The sequence below is a fragment of the Pinus tabuliformis genome, chromosome 4_1 (genome assembly GCF_031772625.1).
Source record: "Pinus tabuliformis cultivar Carrire ecotype Pingquan chromosome 4_1, CPIR1, whole genome shotgun sequence".
NCBI lineage: Eukaryota > Viridiplantae > Streptophyta > Pinopsida > Pinales > Pinaceae > Pinus > Pinus tabuliformis.
The window spans coordinates 426512409-426539384 of record NC_142303.1 but is presented as its reverse complement, the minus strand read 5'-3'; the positions used below and the strand labels follow the sequence as shown (position 1 = coordinate 426539384).

At 33.9% G+C, this 26976-nt stretch overlaps 2 protein-coding genes across 7 annotated transcripts in view; one reads left to right on the top strand and one right to left on the bottom strand.

Moving 5' to 3' along the window:
- The window catches only part of LOC149176119 (uncharacterized), a 331808-nt gene that overhangs the window by 73284 nt on the left and 231548 nt on the right, over window positions 1-26976 (bottom strand). The gene's annotated exons all lie outside the window — the stretch shown is intronic.
- LOC149176120 (aspartyl protease family protein 1-like) lies at window positions 15088-18425 on the top strand. Of its 4 annotated transcripts, none has more exons than XM_089419874.1 (6): window positions 15101-16293; window positions 16864-17102; window positions 17431-17652; window positions 17732-17888; window positions 17995-18059; window positions 18160-18425. In XM_089419874.1, exons 1-6 carry the CDS (start codon window positions 16237-16239, stop codon window positions 18314-18316), a joined length of 897 nt encoding a protein of 298 aa, XP_089276000.1. In that variant the 5' UTR covers window positions 15101-16236; the 3' UTR covers window positions 18317-18425. The 4 variants fall into 4 exon arrangements, with proteins under 4 accessions (XP_089276002.1, XP_089276000.1, XP_089275999.1 ...); XM_089419873.1 differs by having other exon boundaries at window positions 15118-16293; window positions 17983-18059; XM_089419875.1 differs by having other exon boundaries at window positions 15125-16293; window positions 17750-17888; window positions 17983-18059.

Genomic DNA, 26976 nt, shown 5'->3' with positions numbered 1-26976 from the left:
TCGACATATTTTTTCATTTTCAAATGCCTTTGAAGCCTTAAAGAAGTTGAAGATATTGTATGGATCACACTCTAAATTTGAAGTTGTTCAATTGATGATAAAGTTGTTCAATCTTGAGTTGAAAAATGATGACCCTCTTGCCTTTGCATCAGAAGTAAGATCCATTATGCATGACACAAAAATCATTGGTGTTGAAATAGACATTCCTCTCATAGCGTATGCCAAGGCATTATATCCCACCTATTCACATTATCTTAAATCATTGCAAACAAGTGGCAACCTTAAGGAGATTACCTTTGACTCCCTTGAGAAGAAGTTTGTTGAAAGAGGGAAGGATTTTGGGAAGAAGACAACTCCTCGGTCTTCTGAAGAAGTTGTGTGCCTTGCACAAAAGGAGAAGAATCATGCACAAGATTCTTCTAGAAGAAGAGGTAGCCAAAGAGAAAGAGGAAGGAGGACTTTTAGAAGCAGGGGGGCAAACAGTTCCAAGGAGAAAAGTCTAATCTTCATTGCATATGATGCAATATAGATGGACATGATGCTTCCACTTGTAAGTTTCCTTGGTACCAAATTGGGCAGGAAAGAAATGAAGGAAAAGGTAAAACACCTAACAAAGGGAAAGGTAAAGCACTTGCGTCCACTCATTATGTTGTGGCACATTACAACATTGGAGTAACTGAATACTTATTCAATGCTTTACTTGCTTCATGGAAAGATGATTGGTTGCTTGATTCGGGAGAAACTTGCCACTTGGCTTTCAGGAGAGATTTCTTTGAAGAATTCACTGACAATGTTGATGGAGCAGTGTACTTTGCAGACAAATCAAAACTCAAACCATTAAGGCTTAGCACCATCAAGTTAAAACTACCTGGTATTCCATAATTTCTTCCCCATGATGTTCTATACCTCCCGGAGCTGAGGAGAAACTTGTTGTCTTTGGTCCACACCCACCAACAAGGACACTGCATTCATATATTTGATGGCAAGGTTGAGGTTAGAAAAGCATCATATCACTCACTTGTCATGACAGGGATAGAAGAAGAAAGACTTCTGAAGCTGCAAGGAACCTTTGCTCGTGCATAGAACTTCTCATACAATTCTCACTATGATGAAGGTACATTTCCATCAAGTCTTTTATGGCATGCTAGATTTGGACACTTGAACTATGACAACCTCTATTTGTTGAAAAAAAATGGTGTTACTGGTTTGCCTACAATTCCTAAGAAACTTAAGCAATGTGATGCTTGTATCTTAGAAAAGCACAACAAACAGTCATTTCATGATTCTCATTCCAGAGCACATAGAAATCTGGAACTCATTCATTCTGGTTTGTGTGGGCCAATACTCAATGTTCCTTTTGCAAATGGTAATAAAATATGATGACATTTATTGATGACTACACTAGAATGTGTTGGGTTTATTTATTGAAGAACAAATATGAAGCTTTTAAAACATTCAAGAATTTTCATGCATGGATTGAAAATGATGCACAATCTCATATTGTCTCTATTCACACTAATAATGGAAAAGAATACACTTCAAGTGAATTTGAAAACTATTTTCACTAGCATGGGATCAAACATCAAACAACCGTGTCATATAATCCCCAACAGAACAGAGCAACTGAAAGAATGAATAGCACAATCTTAAATATGGTACATTCCATGATGTTTTTCAAGAATGTTAAACGTATTTTTTGGGTTGATGTAGTTCTATGTGTTGTGTATTTAAAGAAAAGGTGTCTCGGGGTTTTTGGTTCCACCTGTTATGCCTTGATACCTAAGGAACAAAGAAACAAACTCGGTGCAAGAAGTCACAAATATATCTTCTTGGGGTACTCAAATACCTCCAATGCATGTCGTTTCTATAATGAAGTGAATAATAAGTTTATAATATCTAGAGATGTGATCTTTCTTGATTCTTCCAAGACTGAAAATTTTGTTGAGCGGCAGCTTGATCGCTTGGATAGATTCAGACATGCAAAGTCTTTTCAAGAGTTTGAAAATAAGACTCCACATCTTTAAGGGAGAATTGATACACTGGACCAATCTGTGGAATCTTCTTCTGAAGCACTCTCTCCCCCGCATGAAACTCCAACCATTGATGACACTTTGAGTGATGTGATTGCCAGAATTGGGAGACTAAATCTTGATTCAACCCCATCTTAGTCAACTGGGCAGCCTGGGCCATCTCAGAGAAGGTCCTCCAAAATCGCTAACAAAGACAATTTTCATCCCGATGAGGTTGGAAAGATAGGAACAAGAAGCTCAACAAGACATAATGGAGATGATGTAGACAATCTTGCTTCTCATGATGAATGGGAAAAAGCGATGCAAAAAGAATATGATGCTTTGATAAAGAATGGCACCTGGAAGCTGGTTGATCCTCCATTGGGAACTAAACCAATTGGCTGCAATTGGGTCTTCAAAAATAAGTATAAAGCAGATGGCTCACTTGACAAGCATAAATCCAGGCTTATGGAAAAAGGTTTTTCATAAAAGGAAGGGGTTGACTATGAGGAGACTTTTGCCCCCACCACAAATTGGGCTACCATCTATAGACTCTTTGCCTTGGCAAAACACATAACGGTTGGAAAGTCCATCAAATGGATATAAAAATTGCTTTCTTGAATGGAGATATGGAACAAAATGTTTTTATATCCCAACTAGAAGGATTTGTTGTGAAGGGTCAGGAACACAAAGTATGCAAGCTTGTAAAATTCTTGTATGGCCTCAAGCAAGCAACGGGAGCTTGGTACGAGAAGTTAACTGAGCATCTTCTGAAACTCAACTTCAAACATTATGATCCTTATGATGCAACTTTGTTTGTCAAGAAAGTTGGAAAAACAATGGTATACCTTGTGGTGTATGCAGATGATCTTCTAAGGATAGGGAACAATGAGAGCTACATTGCATTCATAAAAAAGGAATAGATGAAAGGTTTTGAAATGACAAATTTGGGCTAAGTTTGTTACTATCTTGGTATTGAAGTAAGTAAACATCTGAAGTTTATATTCCTCTCTCGGAAGAAGTACATTAGAGATCTGTTGAACAGGGTTGGCATGGTTGAGTGCAATCCTTTGACTACTCTAATGGAACACAACTTAAAGCTCACATCCACTGAAGGAAAAGAATTTGAGGATGCAACGAAGCATAGACAACTCCTACAAAGTCTCAACTACCTGACTACTACCAGACCAAACATTTCATTTGTTGTTGGAAACCTCTCCAGGTTTATGCAAAATCCTTGTGAGGGTCATTGGTCTATTGCAAAAACAGTTCTAAAGTATGTTAGACCTAAGACTTTTGTGATCCACATTGTAGATAAATGTCTTTCGGATTAATCACATCATTAGGATTTGGTCGATGTTTCGAACCAACTAATGTGGTTCATCCTCGGGACAAGCTGAAAAAATCATACAATCTTCATGTATAAATAGCAAGGATGCATCATGGCCCACGATCAGCTTTTGACTTAAGTATACACAGTTGAACACGTCAGCTTGATTGGATACTCTGATTTAGACTTCGATGGTGATAAAGAAACTGGGGTATCTACTTCAGGTTATGTTATGAGTTTTACATCAGGAGTTGTCTCCTGAAGGTCACACAAACAATCAGTGCCAACGAATTCCACAACTCAAGTAGAATATGTAGCAACAGCTCAAGCAACAAAGGAAACTGTGTGGCTAAGGAAAATTTTGGAAGATTTGCAGGAGAAACAAGTTCATTCAACTCCTCTTTTGATTGACAACACTTCTGAAATAAATTTGGCTAAGAACCCAAAGTTCCTTGATCGAACGAAACACATCAATATAAAATACCATCTGATCCGACATCATGTTGAGGTCAAGACAATCCACCTACGCCATTGTTCAACAAATGAGCAGATTACAGACATCTTCACCAAAGCGCTTGGAAGATAAAAGTTTGAAAGATTCAAAATGATGGTTTGAAAGATTCAAAATGATGCTTGGACTCACCAACATCCATTCAGAGTAAGGGGGGGAATGTTGACACCTAATCTTTGGGATTAGGTAAATCCATGTAAATATTGTAAATAGAAAAATAAAGAGAATTGGAAGATGAAGAGACATTGGGAGATGAAACCCAATAGTCTCCCTCTCTCCATGTATACATCCATGTTCCATCTTCAAGCAAAACACAATGAAATTCATGGAGTTACTCCTGGTCTGACAAGTTTCTTTCTCTAAAGATATGAGAAAAAGTAATCTAAGTGAACCCCTCTAGAAGTCCCCATATCCTATTAAAGAGTGGTTGTATAGTGAAATTTAAAATAATATATAACTAGTAGTGAATCACAAAATGTTTGTATTATTATTACACCATATTTAGCTACAAGAGTAGGTTTTAGCTTCGAATCCCACATATTTGCCAAATTGTTGGATCTAGGCCATATCCCTACTTTAAAATTAATATTATAAGATCTAGAGAAGTAGGTTATACCACCTACTCCTCCCAAAGGAGGGCCTCCTTCAGGTGCCCCATCAAAGTAAGCCCAATCCTCACTAAGTTATCTAGCAACTTTGGAGCTTTCCTTTCTTTATAAAAATATAATATATTACAACATTGAACTGCACAATGAATTGCAAAAATAAATCTTATCTTCAAATTCTTGGTGTTTCTAGCAAGCCAAATGCTCTAGGTTGCAACTAAAGGTAAATCCGTAAAGTAGTCGGTATCATAATTTTCACACCACACTTTGATCTGTTCTTCAAATGAATCTATTACGCAAAACATCCCTTAAACATGTCATTCTTTCCAAGTTCATCCAAACCTATTTAAAATACTCATATGACATAATTATATGATAATTTGATTCACCACTTTACATGCATAAACAACATATTTTGTGTATTGTCCCAAGATTATACCTTGTTATTTGAGAGTACTCACATATGTGATTGTCAAACTTTCTTCCACCACAAACACTTAGGTTCCCAAAATTCTTAAAAGGCAAGTTCTTTATAAACTATTTTTCGTGTATACTACACATAGTGGTCTTAAGTCCAAACCAAGGTTTCTTAGCATATTTAATTCTAACATGATTGGTTCTCAGCTTTGTATTGTAGGAAGCCAACTATGCTAACCCTCCCCTCCTAATATTAATGCCCTTGTAGAACACCCTTTTGTGAATTATGTCAAATTATGAGTACATATCAGCTACATGATTTATTATGTACCTAACCAATCTCTTGAATGATGGATAATGTGTGTAGGAAGCCTCAAGTCTTCTCCACTTCCTGTCCAATGGTCCCTCGCTACTTGGACTATTGTTTTATTGCAAACACTCCAAGGAAGACAATTCCCAATCAAGGGAAATGCCAATAAAATAGCTTTCCAAATCACTAAGATCTTATGAAGACTATTTCTAGGATTTCAAATCCATTCTTTGACAAAATTTAGTAAAATATATGTCTTTCACCACATAACATCATAAAAATTTCCATTGTACCAACCTCCAAACACTTTTAACTGAAAGGATTTTGAAAAGTAATATGTATCCTTTGAGATGGCTAACATGTTCCACTTTATTAAATTAATGATTTTATTTTCATTACATCCAAATTAGACGAAATTGAAGCTAAGTATTCTAATCACTTCTAAAACTTTCTTTCAATTATAAAAATAAGATAACCAATAAACATGATTGTCCTCAAATATTGATTTTACAAGGACCAATCTACCTCCTCTTGAAAGCCAATGATTACACTAGGGATTTAACTTCTTCACAATCATTGCAATTAACCATTACCAATCCTTTTTTTGGTAATGGTTTGGTTTGAGGATGTATCCTAGGTGCTTTAACACATTTTCCAAATTTGAAGTGTTGAAAGGAAAAATGGTAAAAGAAAATATTTGATCTTCCTTAGAAATAACTTTGAAATAAATGGATGATTTCTCATAATTATTTTGCATTCCAATAGCAAAAGAATAGACAATGAGAATCTCCTTGAATTTAGTTTGTGCATCCCTCCTCAAGTCATCGTAGAAAATCAATATATCACAATTAAAGGTATATGTGTCAAGGAACAAGTATTTCCAATTTTGATACCTTTGATAGCAACCACAAAAAGAGTAAAGTCCAAATCACCAAGGTGTTCATTTTGTGAAACTTAAGAAGGTTACCTATTGATACCTGGATCTTGGGTAATGTCGTAAGAGCTAACCTTAACAAAATGTATGGTTGTAGGAGTATATGAAATGAGATATAAATGGAAACATGATAAGGATGAAAAAGAAAATGAAATATAAAAATAATGGATGAAAAAAGATCGAAGGAAACTAGTGTCTGTCTGTTGGGTGTGTGTTATATTATTTCCATGACTAGCCCCATGCGGGAAGCGGGCGGTTAGGAAGGGGGGGGGGGGGGGGGGGGGGCGCGGTCAGTGTCCCCTTCGTTACACCGAGCACAGTAGGGTGGTCACAAGGGGGCGGGAGCCCCCCCTATCGAGGGGTTTGAGGGGGTAGCCCCCCTCTACGGGGTTCAAGGCAACACCCCAAGATTTTTTTTGGACCCTATATTAGGTGGGCAGACCTACCTATGGTTTTGTGCACGAGTTTCGCACATGGTTTTGGGCATGATGGCTTTTTGCCCATGGTATTTTGTAGATCCGGTCAAGGGAACTACGGTTATGATCTAATCCAGGGTTAATGGATTGGTGTTTATGAATGCTTCGGCATGTATATGTATGTATTGTAACATTGAAAGGAATATAATCAAAAGTCAATCTAGTAGTCCCAGTTTTTGGATCAAGGGGAAATCTCTGGGTATTTGTTTATATTCTCGCCATTGTATATTTTTGGTTTTTTAAGAATTCGTTTGCAGGTAATTTCTATATAGGGTTAAAACCTACATTGTCAATCATTGGAGTCACAAGGCATTGGATAAATGAAAGAACTGATGTGCATAAGAGATATAACAATGAAACATTTCTCCTAGGAGAATACTCCATAACCAAATTGGGGGGTCACAAAGGGGCGGGAGCCCCCCCTGTCGAGGGGTTTGAGGGGGTAGCCCCCCTCTACGGGGTATGAGGCAACACCCCAAGATTTTTTTTGGACCCTATATTAGGTGGGTAGACCTACCTATGGTTTTGTGCACGAGTTTCGCACATGGTTTTGGGCATGATGGTTTTTTGCCCATGGTATTTTGTAGATCCGGTTAATGGAACTACAGTTATGATCTAATCCAGGGTTAATGGATTGGTGTTTATGAATGCTTCGACATGTATATGTATGTATTGTAACATTGAAAGGAATATAATCAAAAGTCAATCTAGTAGTCCCAGTTTTGTGATCAAGGGGAAATCTCTGTGTATTTTTTTATATTCTCGCCATTGTATATTTTTTGTTTTTTAAGAATTCGTTTGCAGGTAATTTCTGTATAGGGTTAAAACCTACATTGTCAATCATTGGAGTCACAAGGCATTGGATAAATGAAAGAACTGATGTGCACAAGAGATATAACAATGAAACATTTCTCCTAGGAGAATACTCCATAACCAAATTCCGAGAATAAAGTAGCTCACAATAAGTCCCAATCACCAAGGTATTCATTTTGTGCAACTTAAGAAGGCTACCTATTGATACGCCAGTCTTGGGTAATGTCAAAAGAGTAAACCTTAACAAAATGTATGGTTGTAGGAGTATATGAAATGAGATAGAAATGGAAACAGGTTAAGGACGAGATAAGAAAATGAAATATAAAAATAATGGTTGAAAAATTATTGAAGGAAACTAGTGTATGTCAATCATGGGTTAATGGAGTCACAAGGCATTAGGTAAATGAAAGAAAAAATCACCATTAACATGTGGACCAACGAGGAGTGTGCTCTCATAAAGTGTTGTATAATGCAAATAAAAGATGTTCTTCCTAACAAAACCCCACCATGATAAAACCAAAACATAAAGCCCAAACTAAGGTGCACCACCACCAAGATATTTTTACATCAAAAGTCATTATCCAAGCTCAGGAAAATGTTTAGATCACCATCAAATAATATGTAGTAACCCCCCATGGCCATGTGCTACACCCCAACCCTACCCACATCCCCACACCACCCTCTCCTTTAACTCAAACTTAGAAAATAACACATCAATGAGGGTAATAACATCATAAAACACACCTCCCCATTAGTCACATCTAACAAATGTAGCACAATAAGTCACATCACCAAGGAAAATCCCACAAAGGTGACATGAATCATTCCATCATAGAAATTCGTAAGAGAAGGAAACATAACAAAGGGCTAAATCATCCAATTATCAAGTGTGTTCCCCATTACCCCCATCAGACATCCAAAACATTAGGACCATGTAGAACACCCCCTCCACCTCTCAAACTTAGAAAATAATACATCAATGATGGTACTAACATTATTAAACACATCTCCCCCTCAGTGGTGTCTAACAAATGTTGCATAATTAAGTTAATATCATGGAGAAAAATCCCACAAAGGTGACATTAATCATTCCAACATAGAAATTCATAATAAAAGGAGACATAACAGAGTGCTAACTCATCCAGTTATCAAGTGTGTTCCCCATCGCATGTCCAAAACATTAGCAACATGTAGAAAATCCCCTCCTAGTGACACAAAAATCATACATTAACACACATCACTAGGAAGCATTAACAACATCATGAAACATCTACCTCTTAACACCATCATCTGACCCCTTAAGGGGTTAGAACCATGATAACCATGTATAACAAACCCCATTGTAATGAGATAAAAAACTCCATGACCATCCATGAGTGCAACCAAGGGATAATTGACAAGGCAAACACATCTGAGAAGACCACCAAGTAGAACGCACAATCATCCAAACAAGGAGAAGTAAGACTCCCCTAAGTTAAAAAAATCTCGATCAATGTGATGAAAATCACGAGGTGGAACCTCATACAATATGAGGTTTAACACTTTTTAAGGAGCCATTTTCAAAGCTCTGCTCGACTTGTTGGTAACAAGTCCAAATAAACAAAGAGAGAGAAGAAAGGTCTACCCGAGAACACATTCGAGATTTAAAAAAGGAAATGTTGGCCCAATAATGAGTATTGCAAGTGACACTGACACGATACGTTTCATAACCCAACCCAGAAAAGGAGCACAAAACCCAAGTGTATAAGTAATAATCTTAGGTATACCTAATTCACTCTGTCATAGGCCCCAAATAGGTCTACCTTCACCACCATTGCCTTTAGCTTCTTCAATTTGGTAGAATGCAATCTTTTTTATGCAATATCAATTGCCTCATGAATATGACATCCTCTTAAAAAATCCAAATTGCTCCCTAAAACTGGATTTGGAATAAGTGCACTATTTGGAATAAGTGCAAAGAACATAAAATTATATACAACCAACATCCTCCCAAACATCCTAAATTCCTCGATAACCCTTCTTATATGAGCTTAAATTAATTTTAAACGCCTCAAGAAGAATTCAACTAGTAGTCCATGTAGAGCTAGACTCGAGATTTTATGTTTTTGGAAACTTTATGGAACCTCTAATAACTCCTCACTCCCTACCTCTTCCATTAAAATTTAATTTTCTTTAGATTAAAAATTAAATTAAACAACAATTGACACATTAAATTACATTATTTCTAATGCTATTTGTTCCAAAAAAAAATTGATGTAATTTAATGTGTCAAATTTAAATTTAGTTATATGTTTTTTCTAGCAAATTTCTAGAGAATTTAACAAAAACTTTTGTTTGCAACAACTTCTTTGATGATGAATGTATAATTTTTTAAATATATATATATATATATATAACTTTTTCTTTTCAAAAATATATATTTTTAACTATTTTTTTAATGTGACTGATTAATATTTTAATTACATTTTATACACTTTTATATTTCCAACTTACATAAAACCAAAAAATAGAAATTATCCCTTTGAAAAGCAAACATCCATTAGCGTCCTTAAGCTTCTTTTAAAACTTTTGGTCTTGTAGTTCTTTAAGATACTTATTTTTTCCAAGGGCCTTCACTACTAGGGAGGACGGGGGATTTCTATAAATTTTATAAAAAATTAATTAAAAATATAGCATAAAAACAAAAGTAGAAAAATAATATGTCATTTCGTATAGGATTCAAAGACAAATCTATATGCTCCAAGTTTGTCACATTTCATGGAAGTGATGAAGGAATTACACTTGTAACACAATGAAAACTTGTTAAATATGGTAGGCTTTTAGATGTAAACCCTTGCTTGATTTAGACCTGGATCAAGTTTTTAAAAATCAAGGGCTTTTAAAATCCCATGATAAAGATCCTTTTCTATTGAAACCTTCCATTATGGTTTTAAACTCTCAATCCACGTCAAAACTTTAATGAAGATTATTTCTTGACGAAAGATCTATAGAATCCATTTTTACATGCTCCACTAGACAAAAAGTGTAACCCAGCTTCATGGATTCACTATCCACTAGAGCTAATGCAATATATTATCAACTAACAACAACCCACTAAATCTCAAGGCCTAGAAAATCTTGAACTGCAGTGGGTATCCTTTTCTAGAAAATTCTCTATTAACAATGGCTCACTCTATCGAGCTAGCAAAAGAAAACATTATTATATTTATTTCCACGTAATGCATTTCCCTCATAAATGCACTAGGTACTTAACCTCGTTTAAGGATGGTACCATGGTAAACCAAATTCTACAAGGCTCAACACTAGCTCAATATTCAAAAATTGGTTCATGAAAAGAGAAAGCACGTCAGAAAGTGGGATTTGAACCCAACTAGGGTAGGATAACAACTTTCCTCTTAGCCACTCACACTACACCTAATCCACATTGTTCAGTTCATGTGAAAGTACTTAAGCAAGCAAGCAATCACAAACAAATCCATTTAGTATTTTCATTGTATCCACTTAGAAAGCAAGCATGTTTGATTTTCATATTCTCATTTATAAAGGTCAACACATTAAAACTCCATTCCTTCCTTCCTACTATTTTGTGAAACCAAGCGGAGATAGCTTTCAATTCTAGTAGAAATTGATGAAATTACTTATCATCATTTGTGTGCCCCAACAGTAAAGAATCAATTATTGTCTTGTTTACAATGTTGCATTGGAATGGAAATATGAAAATTCTACCAAATAATAATAATTGGATATATTTTCACGTGATGATAACATTATTGATTTTTCAACGATATTTGAAAAATCATGATTTTTTCAACCAATTGATTTTTTTAGCATGAAAGAAATCACAATTGTTTTTCCCAAACAATTTTTTGGCCTTTAAAATCTTAATTTTTCAATGAAACAAAACATCACAATGATAATGAAAAAAATCATGACTTTTTGGCAAAAAATCATGGCTTTTTGGCAAAAAATCACAGCTTTTTGGCAAAAAATCACGATTTTTTGGCAAAAAATCGCATCACTTGGAAAAAAATTATTGATCTCACAAAACCCATGAGGATTTAAGAGATTTTGGGTTTTCTTTTTTTCATTTGTCTTTCTTGGTGATTGGAGAAGGAAGGAAGAGGACAGATCTTGGAGAGACTAGATGGTGGAGTTTGAGGTGCCTATCATGAAGGAGGCACTTGCATGGTTAGGCGAGGAACAACAATAGGAGTAAGAGGAGTAGGAAGAGCAAGAGGAGGATGTGCCCACATTAGTACCACCTTCTACATAAATTAATGAACATAGCTCTACACCCATTAGTTGTAGTCAGACATTTGGTGTAGGGCCACGACCTTCTCTTGTAAAGGATAGGCTTGGCAAACAACCCATGACCTTTTCCCATAGTGATGGGAAAGTGCATTAATATCAGAGAGCTAGCTACTAGTTTTGTTTTTGTCATTATACATCTACATCATGATAATGAGGTGGATTCATGTGATGTCAATTTGTATTGGTTCTCCACTTTTAAGTTTGTGATTAAACAATTATTAGGGTTCAAGATTCAATATCAACTTTAATGGATCACTTTAGTTTTATTTGGAATCCACTCAATCACATGTATCTGTGTTTTCTTCATATTTATGTGTCAATGTTTTTATCTGATGTTGTTATTGTTGTTGCATATGCTTCAAATTTTGAAAAAATGAATATATTTTGAATTTTTTAAAACTTACCATGTTTTTCCAATTTTTTTCGATGTTTCCGAGAAGATGTTTTCCATACGCTAATCAATTTTTTGCTAATGTTGATGTTATCAACAATGATTTTCTCTTTGACGGCATGATTCTCATCATGGATCTATGTAGATGGACAACACATTAGGGGGAATTTGAATAATAAAATGAGTCTTCTAAGGAAAGTAATAAAATAAGATGTATGATTTTTTAGAGGATGAAAGAAGTAATTACATTTTGCAATGATATTTTTGGCTTATCTCCTTGTATGTTTTCTCAAATTTCAAGTGTAGGCTCTTATTAGTTGCAAAATTAAAATTAGACAAATATCTTTTCATGTATTTTCAAATTATGTCATTGTGCGTCCATAAAAATGCGAGTAATCCTACGATGTTGAATTTTAATTTTGCATCCAATGAAAACTTACACTTGAAATTTGAGTAAAGCTATAAAAAAACAAGGGCTACATAGTAGCTAGTCCCTGCCTCTTGGCTTAAATATAGCTTAATTAAAACAAAGATTTGTGTGTGTATCTGTGTGTTTGTGTTTTATTTTTATTAATATATATAATTGTTTATAATTAAATATATTAAAATATATAATAATAAATCATTTTAAATTGAAAATATTGTGAAAAAAGTATAATTCATGAAAATATAAACAATAGAAAAAAGGCAAAAAAAAATAAAAAAGCTAAATAAAAATAAAATAAAACAAAAAACAAAAAATTAGTAACTAATAGAAATGGAAGTTACAAAACAACCCATAATAAAACCTCAACCAATCACTTTACAAAAAAAAATTCAAATAAGAACAAAAATTGAATTCCTAATGTTAACTTTCTATGAATGTGTGTGTTTGTGTTTTATTTTTATGAATATATATAATTGTTTATAATTAAATTTATTAAAATATATTTTTAATATATAATAATAAATCATTTTAAATTGAAAATATTGTGAAAAAATTATAATTCATGAAAATATAAACAATAGCAAAAAGCAAAAAGCAAAAAAAAAAGTTAAATAAAAAGGAAATAAAACAAAAAAATTAGTAACTAATAGAAATGGAAGTTACTAAACAACCCATAATAAAACCTCAACCAATCACTTTACAAAAAAATAAATTTAAATAATAACAAAAAAAATTGAATTTAAACTATGCATAAGCCTCATAAATTCTAGGTAAAGACGAACTAATATCCAATCAAAAACAAAATTGAATATATTATACCAAAGACAATATAATAAGCTAAAAAATAATATCTTTTTAAAATTAATTTTAATAATAAATTTTTTTATTTCCAAATTCATTTCTTTTATTTAAAAAATTTCCAAAAAAATAAAGTTAAATTACCCAACCATCAAGACATTATATATTAATTAATATTTTTTAGAATATTTATATCTTAATTAATATTTTTAAAATATAAATGGTATATTAAAAAATTCCAATGAAGACATTTTTACTTTACCCTTGGTCGAGTCTCTACAATACTTCAATGGTAGATTTTAAAGTATCTCAATGGAAAGTTTGTTTCGAAAAGCAAATACAAGTTGCACGTTGCACTTAATTTACAACGATCTAAAGTTACAATTCCAAATTCTAATGATTCACAATTTACAATTTCATAGATGAATGACTTATGTTATGAGTGCTAAGTGGATTATTCGAAAATCATGAGAAATTAGTCAGTTACGACTACCTCTCATGGAAATGGTCATAGATGAATGACTTTCTAGATGTAGTTGGAAATGGTCATAGATGAATGACTTTCTTAACCAGTTGAATCCCAAAAAATCTAATATAACCCACTACGAAAAAACCTCAATACTTAAATAAAGTTATATTTACATAATAAATATTTCAATAAATAAATAAATAAGTTATATTTATATTATAAATATTATTTCAATATAAAATTTAAATGAATCATTTGAATATCTCTATTAACTAATATATTCAATATAAACTTCATATATATAGAAAAAATATATGTGTTGATTATATTAAAATATTTCAATATTTACCAAGAAAAAGTAATTAAAAGTAAAAGTATTTAATTACGGAGTTGTTTTTAGTGGGGCTTTTTGGACTTTCCAAATTTCGTGGAAAAAATTGAGGTGAAATATTGATTTGTGTTATTTATACTAGTTTTTTGACTGTATATATGGATTCAACACCCTATAAAACCTCTAGGGCACTTCAATTGCACAAGATTACCCATCAAGCTTGTGATTTCAATAAATTCCTAGATTTTAGAGAAATTTGACCGGAAAAACCCACCATAAAAGCTCCCAAAAAGTCACACTAAAGACAACTCCTTTCATTACTTTCTAATAAAACAGAAATGTGTAGATCATTCAATTTTTAATATAAAATTGATATGTAACATTTAATAAATAATAATATTCAATGTGAGCGACAAATAAGAGTAATACTTATATGTATTTAATAATATATTAATAACAAAGCAAAAATTAATATGAACAATACCCTTCATAAATAAAATAATTCAAATGTGTAAAATATTCCAAAGTTAACATATATATATATATATATATATATATATATATTAAAGCAATTAAAAAATCATGGTAAAAACATTTCAAGTTATTTTATTATTTTGGTCTAATTAGGCCGATAGGCCTTCCTTTGAAAGGGACTTTCGTCGTCCTTTTGTCCCTGTGATTGACACGTGTCTTCCACATTCAGCGAGCATCTGTATACAGAGAGCGCTTCCATTTGACATATGTGCGCACCGCCGGACTTCGAGAAGAGTCAGTTTGAATTAGGTATAGAATTTATTGCTGGATAATGCGCTGTGCTCCAGCTGTGATGCAAAACGATCATGTTTGCTCAGGATTGTTTACTCAGGAGTCAGTTTCTTGCACGACAGCGGACTATTAAATTTTACAGGTAACTAATTCCCTTATGCTGGTCTGTTCTTTCGATTCTGCGTTCAGTTCGCCGTTAATTTGCAGCTAAGGGTATTTTTTTTGCAACAGATGCATTAACCATAATTCTTGTTCATGAATTATTCACAGGGGTTACTCAGTGCAGGGCTCGAGTCGCTTGGAGGCTCACACCCGCAGCAATGGCTTCACCCGATACGGTTATGTATCCACGCTGGCCGTGCTATGAAACCCTAAGACGGGTGTTGTTCATATTAAACGGGGTTACCGACTCTGCAATTTTTGATTGACAGTCTAGGTAGGAATCCAGGGTTTTGTTTTAAAAACAAGGGTTCTACCAGGATGTATGTAATTTATAAGCTCCATGAACTCATTAGCCTGGACATTTATTCCTGCATTATAATTATATAGTTTCTGCTGTTTCATTTGATGGTTCTATTCTTGTCCTAAAAGTTTTTGGGTTCGCCGCTTGGTAGTAATACCTCGGCTATCAGTTGAAACCCCATTTAAGTGAATTCAGTTTGTATTTTAGTCGACAAGCTTTTATAAATTTTTATACTGTTGTGGCCATGCTTTTTCTTCGCCTCACCTACAGGATAATATGCGTTGCATCTCTCATTCTTTACTTTTCTTTTGTGTGCTGAGATATTAATCCCAATACAGGAAAATTTGGGGATTTGCAGTCAATTATAATTACTGTCTTATAACTGCTAGACTATTTGCTGTAAGTTTTCTGGTATCCACCACAGAGGGGTTCTGTCCCTGTTCTTGCTGGTTGTCCTGCCATTGCAATCCACTACGTTTACTTTTCAAGTCGTAACCATTTATCCTCGTCCGCTTTTGGGTTCTCTTGTAAGGGTAACCACTGCCAGAAGGGTTGTTTTCCACCTTCCCATATTTCAAAAGCAGATAGCAATGACAGGGATTCTGCTGTCGAGCCCCCTTGTCCTCAGACTTCGGGCTTTGTACATAGCTTCAACCCTGCCTAGGATTTAACTATCCCATTAAACTTACTCGTCTGGTCACCACCCTGCACCGGGGTTTTTCCTATACTTGCACTCTGCATGCATGCGTTCAATAAAACTCAGAGCTGGGAATACAACGCGAGGGTTTTGTTGTCCAGTCTACCCTGGGGACTGTCAGAAATTCAGGTTCTTTGGGGAGAGTGTCCACAGATTTGCATGTTTACAGTAGCCTCAAGATGAGATTTGGTGCCCCTCAACAGTCGTCTTTGTCTCTCCCTTTGGCGTTAATCCTGGTAAAGTCTGTGTTCCTACTTTCAGTTTTCAGGGGTTTTCTCAACTACCAGAAAATGTTAAGCTTTCAAGGTAAGCTGTCTACAATTTGAGTTATGTCTTGTTTATTTTCACAGGGATCTTTGGTGACGGTCAGCACCCCTAACGTTATTTCGTTTTCCTTTTCTATAGTTTCCTACTTTCTTGATTATCTGGCTTTCGTAAGATTTATATGTAATTGTATCTCTTTGCTGCTATTATTTCATTTGTCAGCTTAATAATAATTCCACCGAGTAGAATTTTAAGAAAAAGAGAATACTACCTACAGAGACAGTTACCCTGTAACCTAAGTTTTGACCCCTTTTAAAATAAGGATAAAATGCACAGCTATTCCATCCGTTAACTATTTAAACCAAGAACTGCTTCTCTGATAAAGGAAAAAGGCTATTTTGTTGCATATCCAGTCTTCTTCATATCTTGTGTTTCTGTGGGTTCCCTTGATAATGAAACTCCTCAGCTTAATAGTATCTGTTTGTATGCCTCGACTTGAAATGGGATTCTCTTTTGCTGATATTTAATTCTTATTTAAACAGGGTATCATTTTACAGACTTACAGTCCATCAGCCTCGCAGACAAGCAAGTCAGTTGCTTGTAGTAATACTCTCTGTCAATTAAAAAATGAATGCTCCAAACTTAGTGATCAATGCCCATACAACGTTCAATATCTCTCTGCAAATACATCCACTGCAGGAACTTTAGTGGAGGATATTCTTTATCTGACTCTTGGAGATGGGTCACAGGAAGGAATGGTGAAGGCATCTATCACGTTTGGGTATGATTTGTTTCTTGTTGTTGAAAGTGAATATGACTGTTCTGAAGATTTAGTGCTCTTCCTGTTCAAAGCAGTTGATAATGAGGTCATTTTTCGGTGTAATATTTTAAGACAGTTGAGGCACAGAAAACTCATACTGCTCCTCTCTACAGGACTAGAATTTTTAGAAGTGGGTTTTCTGCCTCTAGATTTCAGTCTGAGGCCATACTGAATTAGACCATGTGACATGACCTGAAAATTACTCTGCACTGTCAATGTTTTTCCATTCTTAAGTGCTACACATGAATGAACACTCGTTGAGTGGGTCTTTGCTTGTTGCAATTGATAGGTGTGGAAGTGTACAAACAGGCTCATTTCTACTAGGTGCGGCTCCTGATGGTCTACTTGGGCTTGGCATTGATGATATCTCTGTCCCGAGCATTTTGTACAATTCAGGCCTTGTATCAAATTCTTTCTCTATGTGCTTCCCAGACGATTCAAATGTTGGAAGGTTTGCCTTTGGAGATAAAGGGAGTTCAGACCAAAACAAAACTCCTTTTTATAATACATCGTGAGTGTCAGCTCTATGCATTCAACCCAATTTTTTTAAAAGTACTTCAGAGTTACCATTTAGACTCTTATATCATAAGGTGTTTATTGGATTGCAGCTCATCAGCATATAATGTAAATGTGACAGACTTTTACGTGGGAAATGCCAATGTCAAAACAGACTTTCAGGCCCTTTTTGACACTGGCACCTCATTTACACAGTTGGCTGATCCAGTTTACAAAAACCTTACATCAAATGTGAGTGATTACAGAATTTTTTTTTTTTTTTAATTGTATATAATCCCCCTTTTGGAGATTTTCCCAATTGACTAACGAGTTTTGAAGGTAATAGTATCATATGCAGACACAGAACTCTCCATTGGCAGTTGATAATTCAAGCATTCCTTTTGAGTTTTGTTATAGTGTCAGGTTGGTTGTAATCATACAAAACATTTATTCATCTTGTTTGAGCAACATTAACTGTCTCATTATTGAGAAAGAACTAATATCCTTACCCCTATCTGTGCAGCAACAGTCAAAGCATTAACCAAGGGCCTAATATATCTTTCAACTTCTACGGAGGAAACAACTTTCCTGTTATTCAACCATTGATCTCTCTTTTGGACACGGTAGAATTTTCAATACTACGTCTTGCCTATTTAAGGGTGCTCCTGACTAAGCAGTAAACCCCTTTTTGTTAAATAGAAGGGTCTATGCTGATGCTTCATCTTTGCAGAAACCTTGTTTGTATGGGTATACTAGTCTGGAAATGATTACAATGAGGGGTTACCTTTACTCAATGAAGGTTCAGATGTTTCACTTGTACCTTCCTCCTCAGGAGGCATGCATTTATGGATGGATATACATGAGTACTTTGCCAACTTGAAATGCTGGAGACTAAGCTTAAACAGATTTGAGATTCTTTCTTGCAATTATCCGGCACCAACATTTCTTTACTTCATCATTTTTCTTCTTTAATTTGGTGTTCTTGCAGTGACTAGTTGCAGTGGCTAATTTGTTCCTCTTATTAGTTTTCTTGTATGCCAATTAAACAATTGTTTTATCCAATTGGGCGGAAATGTATGTGACTCACACCTGGTCATTCAAGTGTTTTTTCCATGCAAACTGAACAGTTGTTCTGTTTATTTGAGAAGGAATAGAATAGCTTTTAAATATCCTGAGCACAAGCATTGAATTGCTTTTGGAAAATATGGTAATGCCACCGGGAAATATAATTATAATTAGTGTACCAAAGCATTGAAAAGCAATCTCGGATGGAAATATAAAATTTAAATTTGCCAATACATATGGTATACGACATACATATCTACAAATATTATCCTCAGACCAATTTTCCAATTTAAAAAATCTATCGGCCTCTCTTTGCACTTTTTAGGGCAATTGCTAGTTATTTTATTTTGGTAAATTTTGTCTAAAATTTATCAAAATTTTGTTGGAATTGCAAATGTAAGTAGTGTAGTCTGCATAATGCAAGTGTGAAATGGACTTTCAAGATATTCTATACATTATGCATTCAAAAATGCAGTTAAAACAATGAAAAATTACACACAAATCTATTTTAAAAGGAATTAAATTTCTGAAAGTGCAAATATGTTTTCAAATTATTCACTCCAAATGATATTTACATATCAAGAAAATTGATCCCTCTTAATATTTATTCATCTCACTGATATAACAAAAATAAAAAATATGTTCTAAATAATTATAATATTTATTAAATTTTATTTTATATTACTAATTTAATTATAATAATATATTTATAATTATATAAGATTAAAAATGAAATCATTAATTAATTAATAATAAAATAATAATAATATAAATAAATAAATAATAATCATATAAATAAAACCGATATTACAAACTATATGTTTATGTTGAAATTATGAGACTTCTATGATTTTAATGATATCCCAGGCAAAAAAAAAAAAAATATACCCATAAAATTGATGTCCATGTTAAATAAACCTCCGTTAAGATATCATATCTACGTCATTATACGTGGCTATCCACTTTCGGTTTGAAACATTAAAAAAAGTCGGCGGTAAGAGGACATGCAGAGAAGGGCTATCGAGATGGATAGAGGATAGAAGAAAACACAACCGTCACAGAAAACTGAAATCCGTCGCCAAATTCGAACTCGAGATCTCACAAAGTGGAGTGGGTTACAAACCCGATAAGTTTCGAGGTCATTTCTTAGCCCACAACTGATATTCCATTCTCGACACTATACTCATGGGAACCCACCGAATATGGTCAACATTTTGTTCTTGGTAACGGCGACACATGTATTTTTTCTTTTAATTATATGGTGAATCGATAATTGTTTTGTTCTTGGTAATGGCGACACATGTATTTTTTCTTTTAATTATATGGTGAATCGATAATTGTTTGAACCTAGGATCAATTCTATTGCTGTCACTATAACACCAAGAGTATATCTAACAACCTATCATATACTAAAGATGGCTTACCTTACCACCATCCCCGATAAGTTTCGAGGTCATTTCTTAACCAACAACTGATATTCCATCCTCGACACTACACCCATAGGAACCCACCGAATATGGTCGACATTTTGTTCTTGGCAACGGTGACAAATGTATTTTTTCTTTTAATTATATGGTGAATCAATAACTGTTTGAACCTAGGATCAATCCTATTGCTGTCACTATAACACCAAGAGTATATTCAACAACCTACCATATACTAAAGATGGCTTACCTTACCACCATCGATAAGGTCAAGAACTGACCAATCCCTTTTTCAGAATATATTGGTAAGAAAATCATGATTTTACTAGTTGGAATTTGCTAAGTGTTGCTAAGATTAAAAGGGAGAAAGACCATTGAACCACATTCACACCATTCAATCAGAAAGCTCCTTTCCAATTCCAAACATACATAAAATCCTTTCTCTATACTCAAAAACCTATAACCTATATCCAAGCTTAAGCTAGCTCATTCTCCAATTCCTAGATTTGAACATGACTCCTTTCTAAACATGATAAAGAGTCATTCCATAAACCTGCTCCATTACCTATGCATCCCAACATGTTTGTTGTAGGCCATCCTTGCCTCTTATTAAAAGTTACTAGTGGACCTATAGTGGAAAGCATGCAAAAACCTCTATCACTTAATTATTGACTCATTTGTGGCAACGGTAGGTGGTGTCTTCCACACCCAACCCATGAATCCTTTCGAATCTAAACTAAGGTCCCTTCACCCACCTTCCAAGCTTGGGCCCTCCCAATGAAAGGAAAAGCCTTTAAAATTGCCTCCCACATCAGTAAAATAATCTTCTTAGATTTGTCAATCCTTCTTATCCAAACTTCAATTAAGTTCAAATAAAATATATTTATGAGTCACCACTTGATACCACAACCATTCACCTAGAATAAGCCTTCAAACAATCTTAGCTACCAAAGTTGTTGGGAAAAGGAAAATGTTCTTAATGCCCCATCCTCCCAAAAACTTTGTCATAGCTAGTTTATCCTGTTTTACTTGCAAAATCACATTTTTTCAGCTAATTCTCTCCAAAGAACCCTGAAACATATCCCTCTAATCTCTTTGAGAATCCCTTTTAAGATCTATGACATAGACATCTATGTAGAGAGGGATCACCTTGAGAATGACTATAACCAAACCAAGACATCCTCCCCACGAAAACCATTTCTAACTCCAACATGCTAGCCACTTTTCTAGTTTAGCTACAAGACAATTCCAGTCTTGTTTCAAATATTTGGTTGGTTTTATATAGAACCTTAAATATTTCATCCCATCTTCTAAATCCAACCTCAAATAAAGTGAAGGAGAATAGCAAAAGCTTGCTCCTCCTCTAATCCTAAAAAGAAAATTAGTGATTTACCTATGGTAACCACCATCCTTGTTGCATCACAATACAAACCCAGAATATCATGCAGTATAGTTAGATTTATTTTACTATCACCATAAAAAAGGAATAAATCATCTACAAATAATAATGGTAAAAAATATAAAATCAACCCAATATAAACTCTTTTGAAAGTTACTAATCTCTGTACCTCTAGTAAAAGTTTGCTAAACCTCTCAACCGCTAAAAACAAAAAATAAATGTACTTAAAATAGAATGCAATAGGCTTTGCAATATAATTCTAAATTTAAAGAAGATTCCATCACTGCATAAAAATATGCAAGAACTCAATTCAAGATAAACCTAATGAAAAGGGGATCGTTCAGCAATCCAAAGAGACCATGGAAATCCATCAAGAAACTTGTTTCCATGGTATGAGGAATGGGATCCATAGATTGATCTATTGCGTAATTGTTTGATCCCGATCAAAAAAATATCCTCGGGAAAAAAGTAAAAGGTTTGTTCAAAATGGGTGAGATGAAGCATAAGGAGATCATTCCAAATCATTTATATCTGGACCAATTATCTATTCATTTTTTTCATCTTCTTCTTTTTTAGAAGAATAACTTGAAGTAACATAAGTCTTATTCATTGCCAAGATCCTTTGAATCCTGATCACTAGATCCTTTACGAATATTTCCCCAGTTATCTCCAAAGATGACAAACGCTCTTGAAAAATGAGAGAACGACAAAAAGTCATAGTTGGATCTTGATGAGAGGAAAAAAGAGTTTTAGTTTTAGGGAAACCAGACCACTCTATCTAGTAATTGTTGTTTCTGATACATCATATTAATCTACTGGGGGATAAGCTTCATCGTCGAGAGGGGAACAGCCCAGATCACCAGCTAAGGCCCCTAAATGACTGCTCGGTGATGAAGGAAGTACGAGTGCAAAGACAGCCAAGAGGTTTGCCTAGAAGCAGCCAACCTTGAAAGAGTGCGTAATAGCTCACTGATCGAGCGCTCGTGCGTCGAAGATGAATGGGACTAAGCGATCTGCCGAAGCTGTGGGATGTAAAAATACATCGGTATGGGAGCGTTCCGCCTCAAAGGGAAGCACCGGCGCGAGCAGGTGTGGACGAAGCGGAAGCGAGGATGTCAGCTTGAGTAACACAAACATTGGTGAGAATCCAATGTCCCGAAAACCTAAGGGTTCCTCCGCAAGGTTCGTCCACGGAAGGTGAGTCAGGGCCTAGGATCAGGCCGAAAGGCATAGTCGATGGACAACAGGTGAATATTCCTATACTACCCCTTGTTAACTAATTGCAAACTTTCTGAGATTTATAAATTTTGTTTACACTTCTATATAAACATTTTGACATGATTACACATAACTCGTTATTATTATATTTTTTTATTAAAATATTTTAATTTTTTATATTAAAAATTTAATCAAATATAAATATTAATTAAATAATATTAATAAATAAAATTAATGCAAAAAAAACTAAAAAACAATATATCAAGTTTATGGTGTAGTTTAATATAGACTAAACTACTTTTTTAACAATACAATTTTTTAATAAGATTGTGATTTCTTATTGTTTAAAATGTAGTTTAAAATGTGTAAATAAATTGACCACCCAAAATTGGACCACTAAATCTTTAAAGACTAAATAACTTAAACTTATCATTTTTAAAAATCTCTATTGGATTTTCTACAAAATTAACAAGAAAAAGTAATAAAAGAACTAACAATACAATTTTTTAGTAAGATTTTGATTTTTTTTGTTTAAAATGTAGTTTTGAATGTATAAATAGATTGACCACCCAAACTTGGACCACTAAATCTTTCCAGACTAAACATCTTAAACTAATAATTTCTAAAAATCTTTATTGGATTTTCCAAAAAATTACCAAGAAAAAATATTAGAAGAACCATTTTGTCTATTAATTAAAGTTTTAAACTAAACATCAACTCCATAAACTCCAATTGAAAAACCATTTACTAATAGCTATATCATTACTTTTTACTTAGTCAAATTGACCAACACCATGTCCCACCATGCCCCAAACCTTCCCTCAACTCTTGAGCTTGTTTATTATAATAGAGAATCCCTAAATCCGTTAAAGAATTAAACACAACTACATGTAATACGTATCACATCTCTATTAGATTTTTCCACAAAATTAACAAGAAAAAATATTAAAAGAGTTTATTAGTCAAACTAAACACCAACTCCATAAACTCCAATTGAAAAACCATTTATTAATAAATATATTATTATTTTTTACTCAATCAAATTGACCAACACCATGTCTCACCCTATCACAATTAAGTTATTTATTATAATAGAAAATCCCTAAATCTTTTAAAAAATTAAACTACATGTGATACCATATGCTCAATATCGAATTGACTAACACCATGTCCCACTTTATCCCAGCTAAATTATTTATTATAATAGAGAATCCCTAAATCTTTTAAAGAATTAAGATATAACTACATGTATTATTTATTATAATAGAGAATCCCTAAATCTTTTAAAGAATTAAGCTATAACTACATGTATTATTTATTATAATAGAGAATCCCTAAATCTTTTAAAGAATTAAGCTATAACTACATGTCTTATTTATTATAATAGAGAATCCCTAAATCTTTTAAAGAATTAAGCTATAACTACATGTATTATTTATTATAATAGAAATCTCTAACTTTTTTAAAGAATAAAAAATATATATATTTATTATAAAAAAACTCTAAATCTTAAAAAAAAAAATTAAACATATATTTATTATAATAAAATATCTAAATTTTTTAAAAAATTAAACTACATGTGATACCATATGCTCAATATCGAATGCCTAAAAACATAATTGTTAACTTCACAACCTGGACTCTTTTACTTAAATTTATGCCTATAAAGCATTGAGAAATGTATAAAAAATATAGACCTCGTGAATATGAATGTTTCCACCAACGTAATGGATAAGTATGGAACTTTAACAAATCGTTAAAAGTAAGATAAAGGACACGTGATGGAACTCGAGACGAAAATCACGACCTCTTGAGAGTACGCGGAAAAGATGCAAGTCGTACGCGCACAGTGCACTGAAAAGCTACTGCCGCGCAAGAAAGCGTGGTATAAAATATAAGTGGCGGGAACGTCAAATGCGGTCCGTGGTAACATGATTGGATTGGGCGTGAAGAAAATTGCAGTAAGCCTCGGGAGTAGGACTAATTGGGTTGGGATTCGTGAGGAGAACAGGCACGGTCAGCTGTCATCACACTTGAATGTATATTTGTGGATATCTCACTATGTATCTGTCATGTATCTTTTGGGATATATTAACTATGTATCTGCCAGGAAGTATTGGCAGTTCCGGGATCCGTGAGTAGAACAGGCGCTGAGTTGTCAAAGTAAACGGCGCCGTAATGGACGGCCGACAATGTACAGAGTGGTTGTATATTTGTGGATATCCAACTATGTATCTGCCATGTATATTTGTGCATATATGTGTATCTGCCATAAATGTTACATAGCTTTCAGCAATTATTGTATCTGCCAAACTGCAGTAAGAATTGGGAGTTGAACCAATAGGGTTGGGATTTGTGTGGAGAGCAAACACGCAGGCTACAGCTGTCAAAGTAAGGAGGCCTGGCAATGGCAGGGCTGGTGAACCACCGATATTTAATGCAGCAGTAGAAATATCTTTGTGCTTAATTTTTTTGCTATATTTCTCCTGTGATTAAAAGTTTAAATATTTGTTAATAGGAGTTTTTTAATTTTCTGATTCTTTTTTATATTAAAATTATTCAATGCAGCAGTAGAAATATCTTGTGCTTAAATTTTTTGGTATATTTCTCCCGTGATTAATAGTTATTTCTACTGCTTAAATTTTTCGGTATATTTCTCCCGTGATTAATAGTTTAATAAATATTTGTTAATAGGAGTTTTTTAATTTTCTGATTTTTTTTATTAAAAAAAATAATTTTAATAGTGCAAATTTGTAACTTCCATCTAAAGTAATTGATGTATAAGTAATTTTATTTATATTATAACTTTTTCATAGTAATTGATGTATAAGTATTTTTATTTGTGTTACAACTTTTTTTTCCTATAATTAAGTATTTAATTTTATGTTATAACTTTTTTCCATTTCGTTAAGTATTTATTTTTTATTATTTTTTTACAGTGTAATTAGGTTCAAAGTTATTACTACAATACACTCAATATGAGTTTAACATGTCACTTGTAGAAATTGAATTTAGTTGAAGAGGAAAACAATCATTCCTCTCAACCCCTTGAAATAAACAAAATGACAAGCATTGTTTTTTTGTAAATTGAAGTAATTATATTTTATCTGAAAAAAGAGATTAGAGAACTTGACATACATATCCACCCAACTTACCAAAATACTAGAATAACCCATAAACCTAAATACAATAAAGTCGAAGAGAATAATGCTCAACCAGTTCATCTAGGCATAATTGTATTGGTCATTTCCACAATAGTACATACAGGACAGAATGAGACCATGCCTACCAATACAACTCTACATTGTTTGCAAAATTGAAATCCATTAAGATAAGATACCATCAAGCTCATCAATAAGAAACATAATTCCAAATCAGACACTGTGCTAGCAAACCAAAGCAAGTGTACCTCCACGAAATCCAAAATTCTCCAAAGATTGATTTCAATGGAAGAAAACATAAATCCAGGGTATACCTGACGCCATCAAAACGAGCAAAACACACCTTCAAGAGTATATAACATCACAATCTAGGTACAAAACCCAGAGGACAGCAAAAACAAAGAACTCCAAATGGGTACAACAAGCAGGGAGTGTCAGTGTACGCATATACCAACCATCGAACATATCCCCATCATCCAAATTCAGAGTCTATAGACACCAACATGAATAATACCATCTAATCCAACACCATGTCAAAAAAGCATAATAAGGAATCATATCCTCACTAAATAAATTCAGTAACGAGAGAACCACCGTGACCCAAGAACCATTCATATAAGACAAGGCCATCCATAAACGCACAATGCCATAAAAATACCAATTAGTACACGGCCGAATCAAAAGCATGACATAGTAGCATCTCTCCACAATACTAACCAACATACCAGTGAAAAGGTGTTCTTTAACAAATTACACCTGGACTAAAACAAACTAAGGATACCAGCCAAGAAGCTAAAAAGCCATATCTTAGCAATCTCATTAGAGACCTACCAAAATTTACTGCAAAAAACATTGTATTCCTTCATCCTTAGACATGGTTTGAAGAAGAGGTTGTAGTCGCCGCCTAAGCACTAGACCCTGGAGCATCCATGAGGTCACTAGAGGCAGAGTCACTCACAAGAAATCCCTCAACACACGCCAAAAGAGAATCCGGATTGTCCAAACAAAACCTTTGATTTTGGAGCATGCGTTTAATATCCTCCAGAGAAGAGAAAGCATTGTAATTTTCCACT